Source organism: Chlorocebus sabaeus, chromosome 20, assembly GCF_047675955.1.
Source record: "Chlorocebus sabaeus isolate Y175 chromosome 20, mChlSab1.0.hap1, whole genome shotgun sequence".
NCBI classification, from domain to species: Eukaryota; Metazoa; Chordata; class Mammalia; order Primates; family Cercopithecidae; genus Chlorocebus; species Chlorocebus sabaeus.
The window spans coordinates 13,669,559-13,689,602 of NC_132923.1; the positions used below are offsets into that span (position 1 = coordinate 13,669,559).

The 20,044-nt window shown below is 42.4% G+C and overlaps 2 protein-coding genes across 3 annotated transcripts; one reads left to right on the plus strand and one right to left on the minus strand.

The window, feature by feature from the left end:
* The first annotated feature begins 8,563 nt into the window (after positions 1-8,563).
* Positions 8,564-10,590, plus strand: LOC103247220 (uncharacterized). Its single transcript, XM_073007774.1, is given in 6 exon segments — positions 8,564-8,797; positions 8,883-9,020; positions 9,127-9,333; positions 9,336-9,485; positions 9,487-9,599; positions 9,601-10,590. Coding segments are annotated over 6 exon segments (1,089 nt in total). The 3' UTR covers positions 9,848-10,590.
* Positions 10,591-10,679: 89 nt separating this feature from the next.
* On the minus strand, positions 10,680-19,484 carry FCGR1A (Fc gamma receptor Ia). 2 transcript variants are annotated; one of them, XM_008019203.3, is made up of 6 exons: positions 19,378-19,484; positions 18,963-18,983; positions 17,914-18,168; positions 13,547-13,798; positions 12,015-12,299; positions 10,680-11,116 (listed from the first exon to the last, which is right to left on the minus strand). In XM_008019203.3, the coding sequence occupies exons 1-6, from the start codon at positions 19,406-19,408 to the stop codon at positions 10,887-10,889; spliced, it is 1,074 nt and encodes a 357-aa protein (XP_008017394.3). In that variant the 5' UTR covers positions 19,409-19,484; the 3' UTR covers positions 10,680-10,886. The 2 variants fall into 2 exon arrangements, with proteins under 2 accessions (XP_008017394.3, XP_008017393.3); XM_008019202.3 differs by having other exon boundaries at positions 17,914-18,171; positions 19,378-19,480.
* Positions 19,485-20,044: the final 560 nt, after the last annotated feature.

A 20,044-nucleotide genomic window follows, 5' to 3' on the forward strand; every position in this document is an offset into this window, starting at 1 on the left:
TATCTATATCTAATCTATTATCATCTATAGATATAGGTATATGTCTCCCCTATTAGTTTTGTCCCTCTGGAGAACTCTGATTAATACAAAGGGTTAAGTCTTAAACTACTTATAATTTCTCTCTGGAACTATATTTCATCTAGTTTGGAATGTTTAGTTACTTAAGACCCATATTATATATGTAGAATAATAAGCAGGAGAAAGGTATGCTGATTAACTTACATATATATATCAGCCATAGGATTAGTTCCAGCAAAGGAACATACTTGCTTTTTTTGGTTTCTTCAATCTTCTCCCTGTCGCATTATGAAAATTTGATGATTTTGCTTATTTAAGTGTCTTTGAAGGAGATTTTTCCTGGATCTTTTTAAGTGTTTGACCTCTGATTTTCATAATTTTTTCACATTAGTATCAAGGAATTAGGTAATGGAAATTATTCTTAAATAACTCCCACCTGCCCCCCTGAAACAGCAAGCATCTTTAGAGAAGAAGACAGCTTTCGGATTAGCTGGAGAGTTAACCAAGTAAAACTTGAATTCTGATCCTTAGCCCGGAGAAAAAAGGTAAGAAAATTTTTCATTTGTCTAAGAGAAGTTTATTTCATGGTGTTTATGATTGTGGAGATGTGTCTGTGGGGGAAAGTGGCATATTAGATAAATCTTTCTAGACTAGTATGTGCAAATCATTTATAGTGGGGAGGGGGGAATTTGAGTCTCAAAGATAAAAGAGTAGCAAAACAGAACTGACTATTCTTCCTGGCATGAGGAAATAACATGAATTACAAGCAGGCTTGAGTAATGTAGATTGAGTTGATGGGTAGAAATGTGGCCCCTTACAGCACAGAGATGACAAAGTAAATATATTTGGCCCTCCTGGCAGGGTAGAAGTATAATGTGTTCCCAAAATCATCTGGATATGCCATCGTATAGTGTATTAGTAAAGAGTGCAGGCTCCTGAGACGGACCACGTGGTGTGTAACCTGGCTCTGCTCTTTAGGGTGTTTTTAATCTGTGTTTTCTCATCTTAAAACTGGGAATATAGTAATGCTTACTTCATAATTTTTATGAAGGATAATTGCTTAATGTTTCCTACTAATAAACAATTCAATAAATATTAGTTGATGGTCGTAGGGAAGTCCTGTCGAGGGCTCTGCAAGTTTCCCGTCTCTAATGCACAGGTGAAAAATAGCTACTGATTCAAGATTGTGTACTGAAGATATGTTGCTTTCTTCTCATATTCTACCCCAAATTCCTAGAAATGATAAAAAATGGACAAAGATGGCAGATGGGGTAACAGTGAAGAGTGCCAAGGAGGACTTCTGCAGAAGACAGGAGTGGACCAAAAAATGATCCACATGTTTTGGAACTAGGAGACAAAAGTTGGTCTTGGGGCAGCTGACAGGATGACAGTTCAGGTACTACAGTAGGAGTATCCACCCGTCTCCTACCTTGGTAACTAAAGTCTTTTTATTTGTTTTCTAGAGACCGGGTTTCGTTCTATTGCCCACGCTGGAGTGCAGTGGCACAATCTCAGCTTACTGCAGCCCCAACCTCCTGGGCTCAAGCTGTCCTCCCACCTCAGCCTCCTGAGTAGTTGGGACCACAGGCATGTACCACCACAACCAGCTAATTTTTGTATTTTTTGTAGAGACAGGGTTTCATCATTTTGCCCAGGCTGGTCTCAAACTCCTGGGTTTAAGGGATCCACCCACCTTGGCCTCACAAAGTGCTGGGATTACAGGTGTGAATCACCATGCCTGGCTGGTGACTGACATCTTTGACCCCAGCAGTGAGTGCGGTCACTTGGTTCAAGGAGGCAGGAAAATGTACCAAGTAACTGGGCGCTCCCACGCCTTGGAAATTTAAAATTTCGTTATTGACATAAAAATTCAACAAGGGATAAATCCAGAACAGGATAGATATAGCCAGGAGAACATAAATAAGCTGAAAGATTGTGCTATTATGAAATATATATTTGGTCTTCAACCCCATTTCCTGACATACAACTCCTAAAATCGTTAGAAATACCAAAGTGAATGTCTTTTTGTTTATTAATGAGTTGACTGATGTCTGGCAGCCCCTGGGGTAGCTTCGGGATGGGGGTTCTGACCAGAAAGAACAAGGGAGGATTAGAGAGTTTGGACTTTCAGCCCACCTCCAACTTCCTGGGAGGGGAGAGGGGCTGAAGGTTAAGCTGATCACCAATGGCCAATGGTTTAATCAGTGATGTCTACGTAACGGAGCCTCTGTAAAGACCCAAAGGGACAGGGCTTGGAGAGCTTCTGGATAGCTGAACATGTAGAGGTTCCTGAAGGGCGGCGCACCCAGTGGGGGTGCATGGAAGCTCCATGCTCCTTCCCCCATGTGGGTCACACATGTAATCCTGGCACTTTGGGAGGCTGAGCCCTTATGTATCTTTTCATCTGTATTTTTTGTTATAAACCAGTAAACACAAGTGTTTCTCTGAGTTTCAGGAGCTGCTCTAGCAAATTAATCCAATGCAAAGGAGGAAGCCATGGGAATCCCAACCTGGAAATAGTTGGTCAGAAGTTCTGGAGGCCCAGACTTGCAACTGGCATTTGAAGTGGGGGCAGTCTGGTAGACTCAGCCCTCAACCTGTGGGATCTCCTGACAAATAGTGTAAAAATTGAATTGGAGTTATACTCAGCTGGTGTCCACTGCAGAACTGACTGCTTGCTTGCTGTGTGGAGACCCTTTCCCCACCCACCCGCCCTGTCACATTTGGTCAGTCTTCTGTGTTAAGTGTTGTGAAAGCACAGGAAACATAGTTTGAGTTTCTCCCCACTCAAAATGATCAAGATAAGCCAGAAATTCCTCCACAAAGCCATATAAAAAGATGCATGCAGAAATGAAAGAAAAGTTAAATGATATGAAAAATAGATCCAGATGTCACCAATGTGTAGTGTACAACCTACTATTGTGTAGCATGCAACCACAGTCATGAGAACAGGAGGATATTTCACAGGATCTAAATGCATACATACATCCTTCGACTGCAAGGTCCTATTAAATTCTGAGCATACAGGATGAGAAGGACTCTCACCTAGATTCACAGTGACAAAATTTGAGAACAAAGAGAAATTTCTAAACATATTCAGGGAAAATGCTTATGAAGAAATGGAAGCTAAATTTACATCCAACTTCTCATTTGGGCTCCACTGGATATAAGAAGACACGAAGCATTATTTTTTAAAATCTAGGGAAAACAATTTTGAATTCAATTAAACAATCACTTAAGTGTGGGTGACTTTTCAGAATTCTATTCCAGCAATAATTTAAAAAATCATAAGGGAAGATGTGAGATAACAGAAGCAACAGTGGTAATGTATTTGGTAAAAGATATTGCTAAACAAAGTGAATTTAGATTCTAGAAAGTTAAAAAGAAAACCTGGAATTCCAATTCCAGGTGATATAGGAGGGAGGTAGGGAGAGCAAGAGTGAAGAGAAGTAAAACAAGCTAAGTAAGATTTATGTTATAAATAAATAGGATACAGATACTATTACTGTAGAAGTTAGAAAAATATGGGCTTACATGGTGGGTCACACATGGAATCCTGGCACTTTGGGAGGCTGAGGCAGGAGGATCATTTGAAGCCAAGAGCTCGAGATCAGCCTGGGCAACAAAACAAGACCCCTGTCTCTATAAAAAGTAAAAATATTAGCCAGGCATGGTTACATGCACCTGTAGTCCCAGCTACTTAGGAGGCTGAAGGAGGAGGATTGCTTGAGCCTAGGAGGTTGAGGCTGCAGTTAGCTATGATTGCACCTTTGCACTCTGGCCTGGGTGACAGCAAGTTCCTGTCTCAAAAAAAAAAGGTTTAAAAATACATTTATATATGGCACTAGAAGGGTATCTCATATTCATAAAGGTAGTGCTTCATTAAGGAATGACCATGAATTATTTGCATTTAACAAGGATACACACACATATGTGCATATAAATCAACAATCACAGTGATAAGTTTAATACACCTTTCTTGGGAATTGACAGATCCAGTTGATTGAAACTTATTGAGGATATGGAGAATTTGAAGAACATGGTTAATAAGATTAATCATAACTATAATTATGCCTATACCATCTTATATTCAAAATAGGAAAGTTACCTTATTTTCAGATTCACATGGAATATTGACAAAAATTGACCATAAGTGAGATGGCAAATTAAGTCTCAAGTGTTGAAAAGCTGAAACCATATAGGATCAGGGCATAGTTAACTGATTATAAAACAATAAAATAATCAAACATGCCCTCCTTAAGATGTACTCTTAGGAAAAAGCACATGGGTTAAAAGGGATATCAGAATAAAAATTACACACACTTTAGAAATAACAAGAGCACTATAATTCAATCATACCCTGAGACTTCACAAGCTTTGGTCCCAGTAAGCTAGAATTCAAATCTTAGCCCTATATTTAAATAACTTATTGAATTGCTATTTCTTATCCTAATTATCTGTCATTCCACTGTGGAATATATTTCATGGCAAATAATAGTAAAACCTATGTGAAGCAGTCAGGAGAAAATTCGTAGCTTTAAAATGCATTTAAGAGAAAATAATTGGTGGGCAGATCACCTTGGACTCCCAATTATTGCCTCAGGAGTTGGAGACCAGCCTGGACAACATGGCAGGACCCTGTGTCTCCAATAGATACAAAAATTAGCTGGATGTGCTGGTGCATGCCTATAGTCCCAGCTACTAGGGAGGCTGAGACAGGAGGATCGTTGAGCCTGGGAGGCGGAGGTTACGGTGAGTTGAGATCATGCCACTGCACTCCAGCCTGAGCAACAGAGAAAGCATTAAGTTTTTAACTCAAACACTAATAAAGGAACACAACAAAAACCTGTGTAAAGTAGAAGGCATAAACTAAGATGAAAGCATAGTCAATGAAACAGATCATACCTTCCTATTCCACCAAAATGGAATTTATAAAACCAAAGGCTGTTCTCGGAAAAGAAAATTAGAGTTAATCCTTCCATAAGCTTACTATTGAAAAAGCACATAAGTAATATTAGATATAGAAGATACTAAAGTGATGTGTATTTTTGATATAAATATATTTGCAATTGTAGACAAAATGGTGACTTTTCCATACACATTACCAAAGTTGAGCTAAGAAAAGTAATATACCTGAATAAAGAATAACTATAAGATAAACAGAAAAAAAATCAGATATACATATCCTTAAAAATAGTACCAAGGCTGGGTGTGGCAGCTCAACACCTGTAATCCCAGCACTTTGGGAGAGCAAGGTGGGTGGATCACTTGAGGTCAGGAGTTTGAGACCAGCCTAGCCAACATGGTGAAACCTTGTCTCTACTAAAAATACAAAAATTAGTCGGGTGTGGTGGCGTGTGCCTATAATCCTGGCTACTTGGCAGTCTGAGGCAGGAGAATCACTTGAACCTGGGAGGCAGAGATTGCAGTGAGCTGAGATTGCGCCACTGTACTCCAGCCTGGGTGACACAACAAGACTCTGTCTCAAAAAACAAAAGCAAGCCCAGACAGCGTTACCAAACACTGAGGAGAGAACATTCATATCATACAAATTGATCAAAATAATAGAATAGTATTAAAAGCCACCTGAGTGTGAGGCAATGACAACAACATATTATGAAGGCTAAATGAAATAACCCATGAAAGGTAAATAAGTATTCGGTAAATTAAAATAATAAAGTTGACTATTATGTGCCATGATATAGATTTCATAGTAGAATGAAAGGATAAAATGATTGGGATAAGAAATTGCAATTCAAGGAGCTATAGAAGTGCAGGACCAAGATTTCAGTTCAGTCATGTCCCAAAATTTTACAATCTTTCGTCACAATAAACTAGAATTCAAGGTAGAAAATGATTATTTTCTAAAATAAAGATGGTACTTAATAAACCTACATAAATGCCCATTTCTCCTCTTTGAGGTCTTTTTCCGACCCTCCAGAAGTGGGCCTTGAAGTCACAGCCAGGCTCCAGAGGACCACTGTTTCACTGGATAGCATGCCATTTCTTCTTCAAAATTAAATTATCTTCTCAGAGAATACCACATTTGGGGAATTTAGTTTACTTCTCGAGAATCCCTAACCCAATTATTTCCAATCTTCCTTAGAGATTTTCTTTCTCCATTAACTCCCATTTTATGTCTGGGAATCTTTTACTTTCACATATGCTCCCTCTCCACAATTTATTCTTTTTTTTATCTTCTCTAAGTGTCAAGGAGTAGTATGTACCTAGTGCGATAGGGAGATGAAGGGGAAAGGCAGAAAAATGAGCTTCTTACCCTTTGGAAGTTTTGACCCCACATTTAGAAACAAAACAAGAAGTGGAGAATAGAGGGAGAAGGACAGCAAACAATTTTATTGGTTCCCATTTTCCTGCCAATGTGCATTAACAAAGAGGTCTAAACCTAAAAGACCTTATGCAAGACCAGATTTTCACATTACTAGCTTTGTGTGTGTGTGACATCCTGCTTTCCATTGCCAAGCTTAAGATATATGTGTCTTAAGGTCTTTCAGTTTTTATATTTGGTCTTTCAGTTTTTAGATTTGCATCTAAAAAGCTGAGCACTGGACAAAGACAGAGTGGGGTTTTTAGAAGCGGCCTTACAGAAGCAAAACAAAAACAGTTAATCTTACAGTGACAGGTCACGTAATCTATAGCATAACATAACTTGGGACCTTGCAAAGCTGGTGACCCTGTAGTTGCATTGAAAGAAAAACAAAAACTGGCTAAATACAGACATTTGTAAATAATAATGTTTAAGAAGCCTGGGGAAAGAGTAACAGTAAAAGAATCTGTCTTTCTCTTTTTTTTCCTTCAACCTTGCTCTGGAAGGGAGGGGTGTCTGGAGCCTGTTCCTTTGGCCTTGGCTATTCAGACAGCGTTATCTTATAATTGTCCTTGAAGTGAGCTTGCTAGGCAGAGGAAAACTTGTTCTCTTCTTTTAACCCTTGACTTGCCACATTTGGGCCTTAGCTTTTACTTTTCTTGGAGTGAATAAATGCAGTACTTACTTATTTTTTTAAAAAAATTTTTACCTCAGCTATGAGATTGGTAATAATCAATTTTTTTTATTATTATTATTTGAGACAGGATTTCCCTCTGCCACCCAGGCTGAAGTGCAGTGGTGCGATCTTGGCTTACTGCAGCCTCCACCTCCTGGGCTCAATTGATCCTCCTACCTCAGTCTCCCGTGTAGCTGGGACTACAGGCGTGTGCCACTGGCTAATTTTTGTATTTTTTGTAGAGATGGGGTTTGCCATGTTGCCCAGGCTGGTCTCCAACACCTGACTCAAGCATCTGCCTGCCTCTGCCTCCCAAAGTGCTAGGATTACAGGCATGTGGCCAATAATTACTTCTGAAGGTTCTAACAATACCATTTACAATGACACAAAAATGAAGGACCTAAGAATACATCTAACACATCTAGAGAGAATATTATAATATTGTTGTGAGACAGTAACAGTGACATAAATAAATAAATGGAGAGTTCACGGATTAGAAAGTCAATGTTGGAATGATATCAATCCTCCCTAACCCTCTCCCTCCCGCCCCCCGCCCCCAAAAGATCTACAGATTTAGTGCAGTCCCACTCCAAATCCAATCGTTTTCTCAGGAGAATTTGACATAGTTGATCTCTCTTTCTTGAGGCATTTTCTTCTCTGGTTTTCCTCCTACCTCACTGGCTACTCCTCATCAGTATCCTCTGCTGTCACCTCTTCTACGCAACCTCTAAAATGTGGCATGTTTCACGGTTCAGGCTTAGACCTTTTTCTATCTGTACTTCCCCTCACATTGTCCTTTCTAGTCCTCTGACTCTAAATACCACATCTATATGATGATTGGCAAATTTGTATCTCTAGTCCAGGATTCTTCATATATCCCTTGCTTTTTCAACAGTTACATTTAAATGTCAAATAGGAATCTTAACATGTCCAATATGAAACTTTTGCTTCTTGCTACCCTGTTCCCCTCCTCCAACTTGCTTTCTCAATTCTGTCAATGGACTATTTATTGCTTTGGCCCAAAATCTAGGTGTTTTCCCTCCCATTCTTCTCTTTCTCACATTCCCTACATCTAATCAATAAGAAACTTTGTTGACACTTCCTACAAAACATCTTCCAAATGTGACCACTCTCAATAGCTTCACTGTTACCATGTTAGTCCAGGCTGCCACTGCCTCTCACCTAGATTCCTAACTGGTCTCCTTGCTTCTGTTGTCTTCTCTACAGCTTGGGGGATCTGTCTCAACTAAGCCTGGTGGCAGTGAGAACCGTCAGCCCCCTCCCAGCCAGCTGTCAGCTATGCCTCCATTCTATCTGCTTCTCAGGGCTGGAATCGCTGGGCAGGTCTAGCTAATCCTTGGCCCTCCTAGGAAAAGATTCCTAAATCCTGAAGGCATTTAGCTAGGAAAGATCCAGAATGGACCAAGCTATTCCTGTTTTACCCCAAACCGGGTTGGTCTGCTTTGGGGATTACTTCTCAGGTTAGGAACTTCTGAGTGTTCTGAAACGGCCCGGACTCTTACAGAAGCTCTTGTGGTCCTACAATGAATTTAGAGGTCTCCATACCGAGCCTGGAAGGTGAGGAACGACCCCTAACGACCCACAACGACCCACCCTCCCAACCTAATGCCGGTTCTACTCCGCCTGTCCACTCTGGGGAGCTGTGCTTTGACTTGGAAGCCCTCGGATTGAAGGATGGGCCCAAGACCCTCACAGGTGAAGCCTCGATAGGTCCCAGGGAGAAGAAAGACATTCTTCCACCCCGCGATCCCCCAAAAGTCCGACCCACCCTCCTCCCCACCAGATGCATCAGATCCCTCCAGGGCCTCATTGTCAGTCCTGTAATCTTTTCATCCGTGATAGGATGGGCCGTGGACCCTCGTGGGTGAAGCTCGGCGGTTTCCGAGTCCATGTGGGTTGGCCCCTGCGGAGCCTGGAGCCTTCTTGCCTGCGGGCTTGCTGATCCCGCGGAGCCAGCCAGCTCCCTTCCTGCTTCTGACGGCGAGGGAACCAGCTGGGAGGTCCTCCGAGCTGGACGGGGAGGCGGGCGGCCGTTCGCACTCCTCACCCGCTCTCTCCCTGCCGCCGCCGCCTCTGGCCGCTCTAGCGCCAGTCCAAGAAGCTGGGACGGCTGCTGGGAACCCAGCGCCGTCCTCCCGCTTCCTATGATCTATCAGTCCTACTCTCCGCGGAGGCTCGGCCTGGCAGCAGAACCAAGGCTTGGCGGTAGCTGCAACCTCCATAGACGGCCGCCAGGTGGCGCCGTACCGGGGCCCGAGAGTAGGCAGGCCCAGGGCGGGGTGGGAGCGACTCAAAGCTACGCGCCTGGGGAGGCCGCGGGCCCGCGCGTACTACGGAACTGCCATCCTGCCGCCGGATTTTCACATCTGCCGGCCCAGAGGAAACAATGACGTTGCGATTTGGGGGGACTGCCCCTTGACTCGGGCGAATCAGACACAAACGGCCGACCCCTTGCTCTCTTCCATCCGCCTGCCGCCGCTCCCACCCACCGACTCCTAGAGCTCATTTGTCGCTCCTGCAGCCTCCAGGAATGCAAATAATTTCTCACTGGGTTTTGGTGAGGGCGGAGCTGCGGAGAAGCGCGCACCCAACAGCTTTCGCCGCAGCTGGGTTCCCGGGCGCCGGCGGCTGCGGCCCTCAGATGGGGGCGGAGGCTGCAATATGCACAGGCGGCCACAGTGTGGCGCAAGCGCCCTGCCGTGGGACACGCTTGGAGCGCGACGCTCCAACCCATCATTTACGGGTCAAATAATCTAGAATCAAGTTGCTACGTGTGTCATACTCCTGTTTTTTCCCTAAACTTTTAGTAGAGTCATTTACATAGTTCAGGTTTTATCTCAGCTATGTTACAGAGTGGCAGGAAAATATTTTGTCTCCAAATTACAGCCCAAGTGTGAGCAGCGTATCCCGAAGCTAGTTAGTAATCAACCAGAAAATCAGGAAGGTAAAGCAAACCTCTGGAGGCAAGGTCTGGACTCTGTGATATCGCCGCTTCTACCTACTTGAAGTTTCTCCTTGCAGTGCCGCACTTGGAGATTTGGACTTAATTGTTAAACAAAAAGAACAGTTACATTCTGCCTTCCTACAGGACAAGGGCCTAGGACTGGCAGCATTTCTGTTGTCTCTAGAAATACAGGGGTTATGAGAAAGCCTCAAAAGAGAGGGCAAGAATAATATATCCATCTGTCATCATGAGTTACCCCCTTGTATGCCTAGAACATACATGGGGACATTCTCTTTTAGTAAAGTCAAAGAGAAAAGCCATGAACTAAGTGTCCTGAACACAGAGGCGTGAGCCCTCTCAGACTCACAGTCCCGTAGGAGTCATTTGTAAGTTCTAGTTCCTTCCTTATCGTCTGTACTATTCCCTCTTGTCTCCCTGAAATCTGCCCACTCCTGGCTGTGTGTGTATCTCTTTGTCTCCCTCTCTCTCATTCTGTCTCTTTCTCTATCTTAATCTTCTGTACATATGCACCCACTCATCTTTTTACCTTGTTCTGAGAAATGAAATACTATTTTTCAAACTATGTAATAGGATTATTATCAGGCTAGGCTTGATTTATAAGTTTTTCAAGATTTCTTTAGAGTAGGCCTCATTTAAAGTCATCTCTGATGACCAAATTTCCTAATGTATCCCAGTTGAAGTCAGTTCATTTATTTGCTTTATTTAAGAGTTATATGCCATGAGACACACAGTTCTGGTGTTGTTGAACTTTTGGATGTTTGTGTGCAGTGCTCACGGGGAGGAAGTGGGCAGGGGACGGTCCAGATCGATGGCCACCCGCTGAGCTGCTGCTGCTTGGCCTCCTCAGGCTCCTTCCGGTGCACCCCTTCCTGCAGCTGTTCTTATTCTTGTTCCTGACACTTCAGCTCTTCTTCTAAATGTCTGTCTTCTTGAAGGCTGGAAGTTACCTTCTTTTCATGAACAGAATCCAACGAGATTTCTAAATTCCACTTTTTCTTTCTTTTCAGTTCTTTACGTATTGTCACCCAGAGAACAGTGTTCACTAAAAACATTATTCCCACTACCAGATAGAAAAGGACATGAAACCAGACAGGAGTTGGTAACTGGAGGCCTGAAACAGAAAAAGACAAAGAGAAGAGATACTATTTAGAGACCAGAGGGGTCTGGCTGAGTTATGTTTGGAGGGGAAGGTTGACTGAGACCTGATGTGCCTGTCCTCAAGGAGGCACTGATCATTTTAGGGAGCAGGAAGGAACTGGCAGTAGCTCTAACTGGCTATATGGTATATAGATAGGGACAGGCTCCTCGGAAGAGCTTAATCGCTGGGCCCTGTCAGTGGACTTACTCCCTAGTTCCAGAAACAACTGGTATCTCTATGCCATTTAATACTTGAAATGAATTCGGGTTGAAGATTAACTTTTTTCACCCCCAAGGAGCCTTTGTTCTGGAGCTCACAATCCCTCTGCCTCAGTTACACAGAGACACTTGGGGAGGTGGTGATTTGCAGTTTACAAAATCAGTGTCTGATAAATCCACCTTGTGAGCTCCTTGAAGCAAAAACTGTGCTCAAACGTTTTTATATCCCCAGACCTATGAAAATAGATAGGAGGAACTTGATAAATTGTTGGTGAGATTGTTGGTGAGGGAGATTGAGGCAGGGAAGCAGGAAGAGAGAGTGAGAAGGGGGGTTATGGGGTGGAGGGAAGAATGGGAGGGAGGGGAAAATAAAATAAAGAAGGGGAAGAAAAGGACAGAGGAGAAAACGAAGGAAAGAAATGGAAGATGGAAAGGCAAAGGAAAAAGAAAAAGAAAGGAAAGGAAATTTAATAAAGTTTGCAAGGAGAAGAGTGATGTTCTGAATCAAGGATGGAAAGGTCTGCTTGTGGGCTTTTCCTGAAGAGACTTACCCCTCCTCTTTGGGCCATGAAACCGTTGAACAAACCTCAGTCCCATGGGAGATAAGGGAGTCCCTTCTCCTGCGCTAGTGGCTTCTGGTCATTGTCACTCACCAAGCACTTGAAGCTCCAACTCAGGGCTGCGCTTAAGGACATTTCCGTCTTCTGTGGTGGCCTCGCACCAGTAAAACCCAGAGTCTTCTCTTCTAGCAGTTAGTATTTGGTATTCAGAGGACGTGTTCCTGCCTCGCAGGGTCTTGCTGCCCATGTAGAAGGAGAAGTAAAGCTGCAAACCAGGCCTCTGCAGAAGCAACTTTGTTTCACAGCTCAGGATGACCAGATTCCCCTCCAGGAGCGGGGATGTCACAGACGCATTCAGCACTGGAGCTGGAAATAGCTCTAAGGAGAAAGTTGATGGGGGACAGGGTTGCCTGTTTAGCATCCAGGTCCTTTTCACAAAAGACACATGTTTTACTCCCTTGGGAAACCTGGCCCTAGAAAATGCATCCATAAGGCATTAACCCTTCTTACTTCCAGCAGAAAGCCATTCTTGGGGTGTCCTAATAGACATAATTAGGGTTGCCAGCTTGCTTAGTCCTACCAAGGATACCTCTACACCAGTGGTCCCCAACCTTTTTGGCACTAGGGCTGGGTTTTGTGGAAGGCAATTTTTCCACAGCCGGGGGGGTGGGGTGGGGATGGTTTTGGAAGGAAACTGTTCCACCTCAGATCATCAGGCATGCGCAGTTCACAACAGGGTTCATGTTTCTATGAGAATCTAATGCCACCACTGATTGGACAGGAGGAGGAGCTCAGGCTGTACTGCTGGCTCATGAGGAAGCTCATCTCCTGCTGTGCAGCCCAGTTCCTAACAGGCCACGGACCAGTAAGGGTTGGGAACCCCTGCTCTACATGATCCATCCTTCCCTGAATGGCTATGTCATCTGGTAGATAACCATGCCCTTCTGGCAGCGGTCAACTAGGAGTGGACCCTGACTCACACATTTGCCATTTCAGTGACTCATTACTTGTGTTCCTGACTTAGAAGGATAATCTGGAACAATAATTTCTTTCCCACAGGAGTGAACTTCTTTTTTTTCAGACAGAGAAAATTGCTAGTGATTGTATTAGGAAGAAAGGCTGTGAAAGGGTCAGAACAAGGCCATATGCAAACTGCTTAGCTTGCAGATGCTCAGGAAGAAGTGGCGCCACTGAGGCCGCTTTGTCCCTGAGAGGTAGATGGACAGTATAACCTGTTCCTCATGTTTTCCAGGTTTCTCTTTCTATGGAGCTTTCATGAGATTCCATGGCATTATTTTCTAACTCTCCTAGCTACCTAGAGTGAGTCTCTATTCCTTACAACTAAAATAAGATGGATGAAATGGACCACCATTATGCCCTGACACTCTGACATTAGCTCCTGTGATTATTGATGGGGCTGCGGTACACTGGAAAGAGTAATGGACTGGGACCCAGAGACCTCAGTTCTGGTTCCAGCTACTGGTCATGGTGTGGCCTTTAGTAAGGCAGTTGACTTCTCTGGAGCCCCGTTTCTTCGCTTGTAGATTAAAGTGAGGAGTTTAGATTATTTATGATGGTCCCTCAGGGGAGGGACTATTAGTTCTATGACTATTCCTATACGATACCTTTCACAGTGACAGATACTCCAGCTGATGTGTAGTGATGCTTTCCCATGCCTGAGCAGTGGTAGGCGCCGTTGTGACTTATGTTGGTTTTCAGAATGGTGAGGTTAGAATTCCGGTAGAAAAACTTAAAGGCTTTGCCATTTTGATAGTAAAGCACATTGTACACCAGCTTATCCTTCCATGCATGACACCTCAAGGCCAGAGGTTCTCCTTCTGTGAAGACTCTGTTGGACACCTGCAGTAGTAGCCAGTCTGAAAAAAGTGAACCCAAAATGTATGTATACAGTGGAGGAGGTACAAGGAGTCCCAAGCTTGGCCCTGTGGGCTTTCTGTTTTTTCTCCTTGCAACATCCAGCCTCGGAGCTCTGCTAAATCTCAGGCCTATATCCAGTTCCTCAAATATCTTTAGCTTTGGTGGAAAGAAAAGCAATCTTTACTGGCAGCTGTGCGCACGGCCCTTTCTTATCTTCCCTTTCCAGATCTCAGAATGTTGATTGAAACAAAAACAGTTCATACAGCATGGTAGACAGAATTCTAAAATGATCCCAATGACCCACTCCCTTGTATAATCCCCTTGAGTGTGGGTGGAACCTATGACTTGCTTCTAGCCAACAGAATATGACAAGGGTGATGAAATGTCACTCTTGGGATTGCTACATTATGTAAGACTCTATCTTGCAGTCTGGATGGAGAAAATCTCCTGCTGAACTTGAAGAAGTAAGCTGCCATGCCAGGAGAGGACCTATGAGAGCACCACAAGTCAAGGGCCTCTAGGAGCTGAGAGTGGCCCCCTACTGACGTGCAGCAAGAAAGTAGGAACCTCAGTCCTAGAACCACAAAGAACTGAATTCTGCCAGTGACCTTGTGAGCCTAGAAGAGCTGAAAAAAGAAACACAGCAAAGTCAACACCCTGACTGCAGCCTTGGAAGACCCTCAGCAGAGCACTTAGCCAAGCTATGATGGGAGTCCTGACCCATGGAAACAGGAAGATCATAAATGTGTGGTGTTGCAAGCTGCTAAACTTGTTACACAGCAATGTAAAACAAATACACTCCAACTCTTGACAAATTTGTTAATAGGACCACACATCCTAAGACAAACACACAGAAGGGCAAACATCCAGATATAAACATCCTACTACGTTGATATGAATACTCACATATGTAAGATCAATGATACCACTAGCAAAACAAGCTCCAAGTCAATGGGTTCTTCCTTTTGACGTACACCTCTGCACATAACCAAAAATGTTTCAACTACTTTTCTTTTCTCCAGAGGCAGTTGGTTTGGCTAAATAAAAATGGGGCTCTTAGGAGACCAAGAAGGAGAAGAGACAATAGTGCTTTTCCCCGCTCCAGAACTTATCTAAGAATGGAAGGCAAGTGTTTCTATGCCATACGTAGCATGAATTTTACAGTCATGGATACGGATATAATGCTTGCAAATATAATTAATTATCTTCCCTCCCTTATTCTCACCCACAGCCAGGAGGTGCTGAAAGACTGCACTGCCCAAACACTGCCATCTTTGCTTCATATATCCAAAAGAGTAGGAAATGGTATCACATCTCCATCAGAAACTGTCAAACACTAGTAATGGTAGAAAATATTTGAATGACACAATTAATAGGCTTGATTTTGTGGGATGCTCTCCTTTAGAAAGAAAATTCATATGCTTTCCAAACACACATGCAATGTTAGAAAAATTAAGTGTGAATTAGGCCACAAAGCAATTTTCAACAAATACTAATGAACTGATACCATATTTAACACAAATTCTAACCAAAGTGCCATAACATGAGAAATCAATAACAAAAAACCACCCTCCAAAAAACATCTAAATAATTCATGAATAAAATAATGTATAATGGAAATTTATAAATTTTTAACCTTAAATGGTAGTGGGAGTATTATATATCAAAATTCACGAGATGCAGCTTTTAGCAGACATTACTAATTTCCTACTCAGCACTCATTCCCCTATCTTCATGACTTTGGAGTCAGCCATATGATTAGGACCCGGGTCCACCAACCAGCTTCATTTTCTTGGTCTTAGCAAATACTGATTAAATTGAAATGACTCAGAGTCAGTGCGCTGCAATTGAATTCCCCATGGCTGACTGTGGCAAAACATTTTAAAATAGGGCATAGACAGCACCAACCAAAAATTTTGGTGTATTGTACTGTAGTAAAATTAACAAGTCTTGTTCATTGAAAACAAACAAAACTATAATATGATAGTGAAAAGAAAAGCCACAGAGTGGGAGAAGATATTTAAGACACTTGAAAAAGGACTTCTATCCAGAATATATAAATAACTCCTATAAGTCAGTAAGAAAAAGACAGACAATAGAAAAATTGTCAAAAAGACCTTACAAAAAAGAATACCCAAATAGGTAATAAACATGTGAAAAATGGTCAATATCATAGTCATTAAGGAAATGCTTAATTTGCATTTGTATATCCAAGAGTGGGAAATTGTAACATACCTCCATCAGAAACTGTCAAACACTAGTAATGGTAGAAAATATTTGAATCATGTTTAAAAAATGTCCACAGCATTACTATTTGTAAGAAGTCAAAACCAAAAACAGCCCGAGTCCCTCAGCAGAACGGGAAAATATGAAATATATAGTAATAAGAACAAATGAACTTCAATTTATAACATGTATACAGTTCACAATCACAATGTTGAGAAAAATAAACCAGACACAAAAGAGTACATCCTGTCCCATACTGTAGCCCTTTATATGAAGTTCAAAAAGAGGCAAAAAACCTATGGCGCTGGAAGTCAGTGTCAGGGGGTGGACTAGAAATGGGCAAGAAGGAGTTTCTGAGGTGCTGGAAATGTCTAAAATAGATCGGGATGCTGTTTACTTTGCAAAAATTTACTGTGGTGTACATTTATGGCTTGCTGTACATAAGTTACATTTCAATGAAAATTCACATGAAAATGTGATGTAAAAAAGATATGATTTTCAATAAGTCACTGATGTGGGTGTCCTAGAGTCTATGTAGAGGTGAAGAAAATTGCCTCTTCCCAGCCCTAGTCGTTTTGTTGTCACTTGAATCATGAGACACTTCTGCTTGAACTGTCCAAAGTGTCTTGTTGAAACAGCTCTGTCAGAGGTTGCAGTGAACCAAGATCGCACCACTGCATTCCAGCCTGGGCGACCGAGTGAGACTCTGTCTCAAAAAAAAAAAATAAATAAATAAATAAAAATAAAATAAAATAAAAGGAAACAGCTCTGTCAGCTTCCCTCACCTCTCCATCCTAAGAACTTATTTACAGAGACCTAAGGGACACACGAGAAATATCAAGCCTTCCCTCAGACATTCTCAACATTTCCTTGGCTAAAACACATTTCCTCTAACAGCAGCCATGTCTGCATAAAGGTAATTTTGCCTCTAGTGTGGATTAACTTTTGCATGATCACTTTCAAAGAAGTTTAAACTCATTACTTCTGAATAACTAAATAATACATTTGGTTATTTTGTCTTGCATATTGAATGAAGCATTTTTCCCTGAAGATTGCAGTCTCCATCTCTTGATGAATAGAAACTCCTTACAGGTTTCATTGGGTGGTGGGCTTTTCTGCTTCCATTTATTAAAATATGACAATAAGTCCCTGTCCCGATTATCTTACAGATATACTATGAAATGTGCCCCAGGAATGTATGTATAAAGCTGATTATTGCAGCAGTGCTTATAAAATCAAAAGAGTGGAAACATCTTAAAAATTTGCTAATAGGCAGAATGGTTAAATTAATTCTGCTACAGCTGTGCAGCAGACATTTTAAAGCAGATTTCTATTAAGTGATAAAAGTAAGATGTAGGACAATACTTAAAAAGTGTTCTACCAACCACAGCTTTAAAACTATGTATATGCGTGTGTATATATATAGTTTATATATAATAATGCTAATATAGATGCATAATATGTATATATATACATTGTGTGTGTGTGTGTGTATATATATATATGCAGTTTTGTTTCTGTGGAAGGTGACTGCAGACCTAGGGTATTGGGTGGGAGGAAGATATTTCATTGTTCATTATTGCCCATTTGTTTGAATTACTATCATTTACTATGTGCAGGCATACATTTGGAATAATGATACAATCTTAGGGCCTAAGTCTCACTCTAGACATCCTACTTACAGCTGGCCAGCTGAGGTACTGTTGGTACATAGTTTAAGGACCCTGCTGTGATGTTTTGAGTATATTGATTTAGTTTCACCTGGTAGGTACATAGTGCTGAGACCTGCATCAGATAAACTGACACACACACATCTGGTGTCCAGAAAGGAGAGAACGCAGAGGAAGACCTTGCGGTTTCCAGCCCTCCTGGTCCAAGTCATAATTACCTCTGTGGATTTCCAGCTGTATGGGGTCACTTCGCCCTGAGGGACCTCTCTGGCACCTGTATTCACCACTGTCCTTGACACTGGCAGAGGTGATTCTGTAGCTGGGGGTCGAGGTCTGAGTGGCTGTGCCATTGAGAAACCACTGTGTGGAGCTGCTCCCAGGCAGACGGGGCACCTCACACTGTAAGGTTACGGTCTCCTCTTGGAACACGCTGACCCATGGAGGCTGCAAAGTGATCACTGCCTTTGTGGTATCTACTTGGAGGTTACAAGAGGAAAAAGAAAAAGATCAAGTGGAGTAAAGGGGAGGGCTCTGAGCGACTGGTAAGGCTTTTGTGGATAGCACAAGGGAAAAATACATATTTCGATTTACTTGAAAAATAAGCAAGTGGACACCTACAAAAGCCAGCCTTTACGAGTGTCCAATTCCTGCTGCAGAGACCTCTGTTCATGTTATGAAATCCTCATCTGGGTGTTGGGAATTTGGGGCTGCTGAGGATTAAATTACTGATGTAGGTTTTCCTGTTGGGAGCAATGAAGCAGGGTTTTAGACTTGGGCAAGCCGAGCGGAGCTGTGTTCCTTGTCCTCTGAGCTACAGTCTCTGAGAGGACAGAGCAGGGCTTCCGCAGCTTGTGCGTTGGAAACAGCTTGTTCAAACTCCTCTCTTTGAAGCTTTCAGTATTTGCCTGGCTCTTTCTGAGGAGAAAAAACCCACTCTGCTTTCTTGTAAAGGGGACTGGTTTAGGGGATGTTGGGAAACCCAGCAGATTTCTTCAGTGTTTGTGCAATTCTGGCCCTTTCCTGCTATTATGGACATATTTAGGCATTTCGTTCAGAGGGAAGAGCTCATTCAGAGAACTTTAGAAAGAAAGCTTACAAAACATGGTTTTTATGAAAATCATGCTCTGAATATGGGAGATTTTACATAATTTATGAATCTTTCTTCTTTCTCTGCTTTCCCTATATGCTCTTCTTCAGGTTAATAGGATCCAACCTTTGGAAGTAGGAAAGTGGCATAGGAGAAGAAGCTGAGTTAGAGGTCACTCACCCACTTGCCCATCAACTGGAACTGCAAGAGATCAGAGAATAAAGATATCAGTTGGTCCAGGGAAAATGATGAGGAAGAGAGACTGGGGACACAGAATTAATGTAGACTCTGAGAGATCAACTCGGATCTCTTGAGTTTCTATTTCTGTCTCTCAAAATCCAGTACTAACAGAACTGAACAAGCTACAGGTGGTTATCAATGAAACTTTACTGTGGTGTTTCCAGGCTTAATGCTACCTCAGGGTCCCCCTTCCCATCATTTTGATAAAATAAACTCTAATAAACCATGGAAGCACAGATACAAGTTGTCTCCACACTCATGAGTTCTACCCAAAGTTACCACAGGAAGACAAAACTCTTGACTCCCCACAGCCACAGCCTGTACCCTTCTAACTACCCCTCTGAGTCCAACTTACCCCAAAGGAGCAGAGCTGTCAAGAACCACATGTTGTCTCCAAGCTGGTGGGAGCAGCGAAATCTGTAACATGCAAGATATTGAAGAGGTTCTGCTGGGGCTCCAGAGCCAAATTAGAAAAGAGGAAGGAAATTGCCTTTTCTGACCGTTCCTTTTCTGGGAAATACATCTTGAATTCTGAAACATGCTTTCCCCATGCTCATACCTCTTAGCCCATCTCTCCCACTTTGAAGTTCTAATTTTTAGGTTATGAACTCTCAGAATCCAGGGAAAGGCTAAAGTTGTATTGATATTCCATTCTGATTAGTTTTTCCCTCTACCGTTTCTGTTTCTTAGGGTTAGAATATGGCAAAACCTTACTCTTGTCATGGGTTCAATGCCTGGCTAATGCCTCCAAACGATCCTTTGGATCCAGAAGTTTCTATACCAGCCTCTATGAGGCCATGGGAAAAGTCACACATCTACAAGAGCTGCCCTCACGCAAACCAGCCTCTGCTCCTCTGGGGACACAGACAGGATCAATCTCCCATTTTGGTTAAAAAAGTAAACAAACTCTCTTCCTGAAAGACCTCATAAATTTGGAGTGTTTATTTTGGCTAAATCCAAGGTGATTAAATGTTTAATGTGGATGCCATGGAGAAGAAAAATAACTCAGTAATGCCCATGGA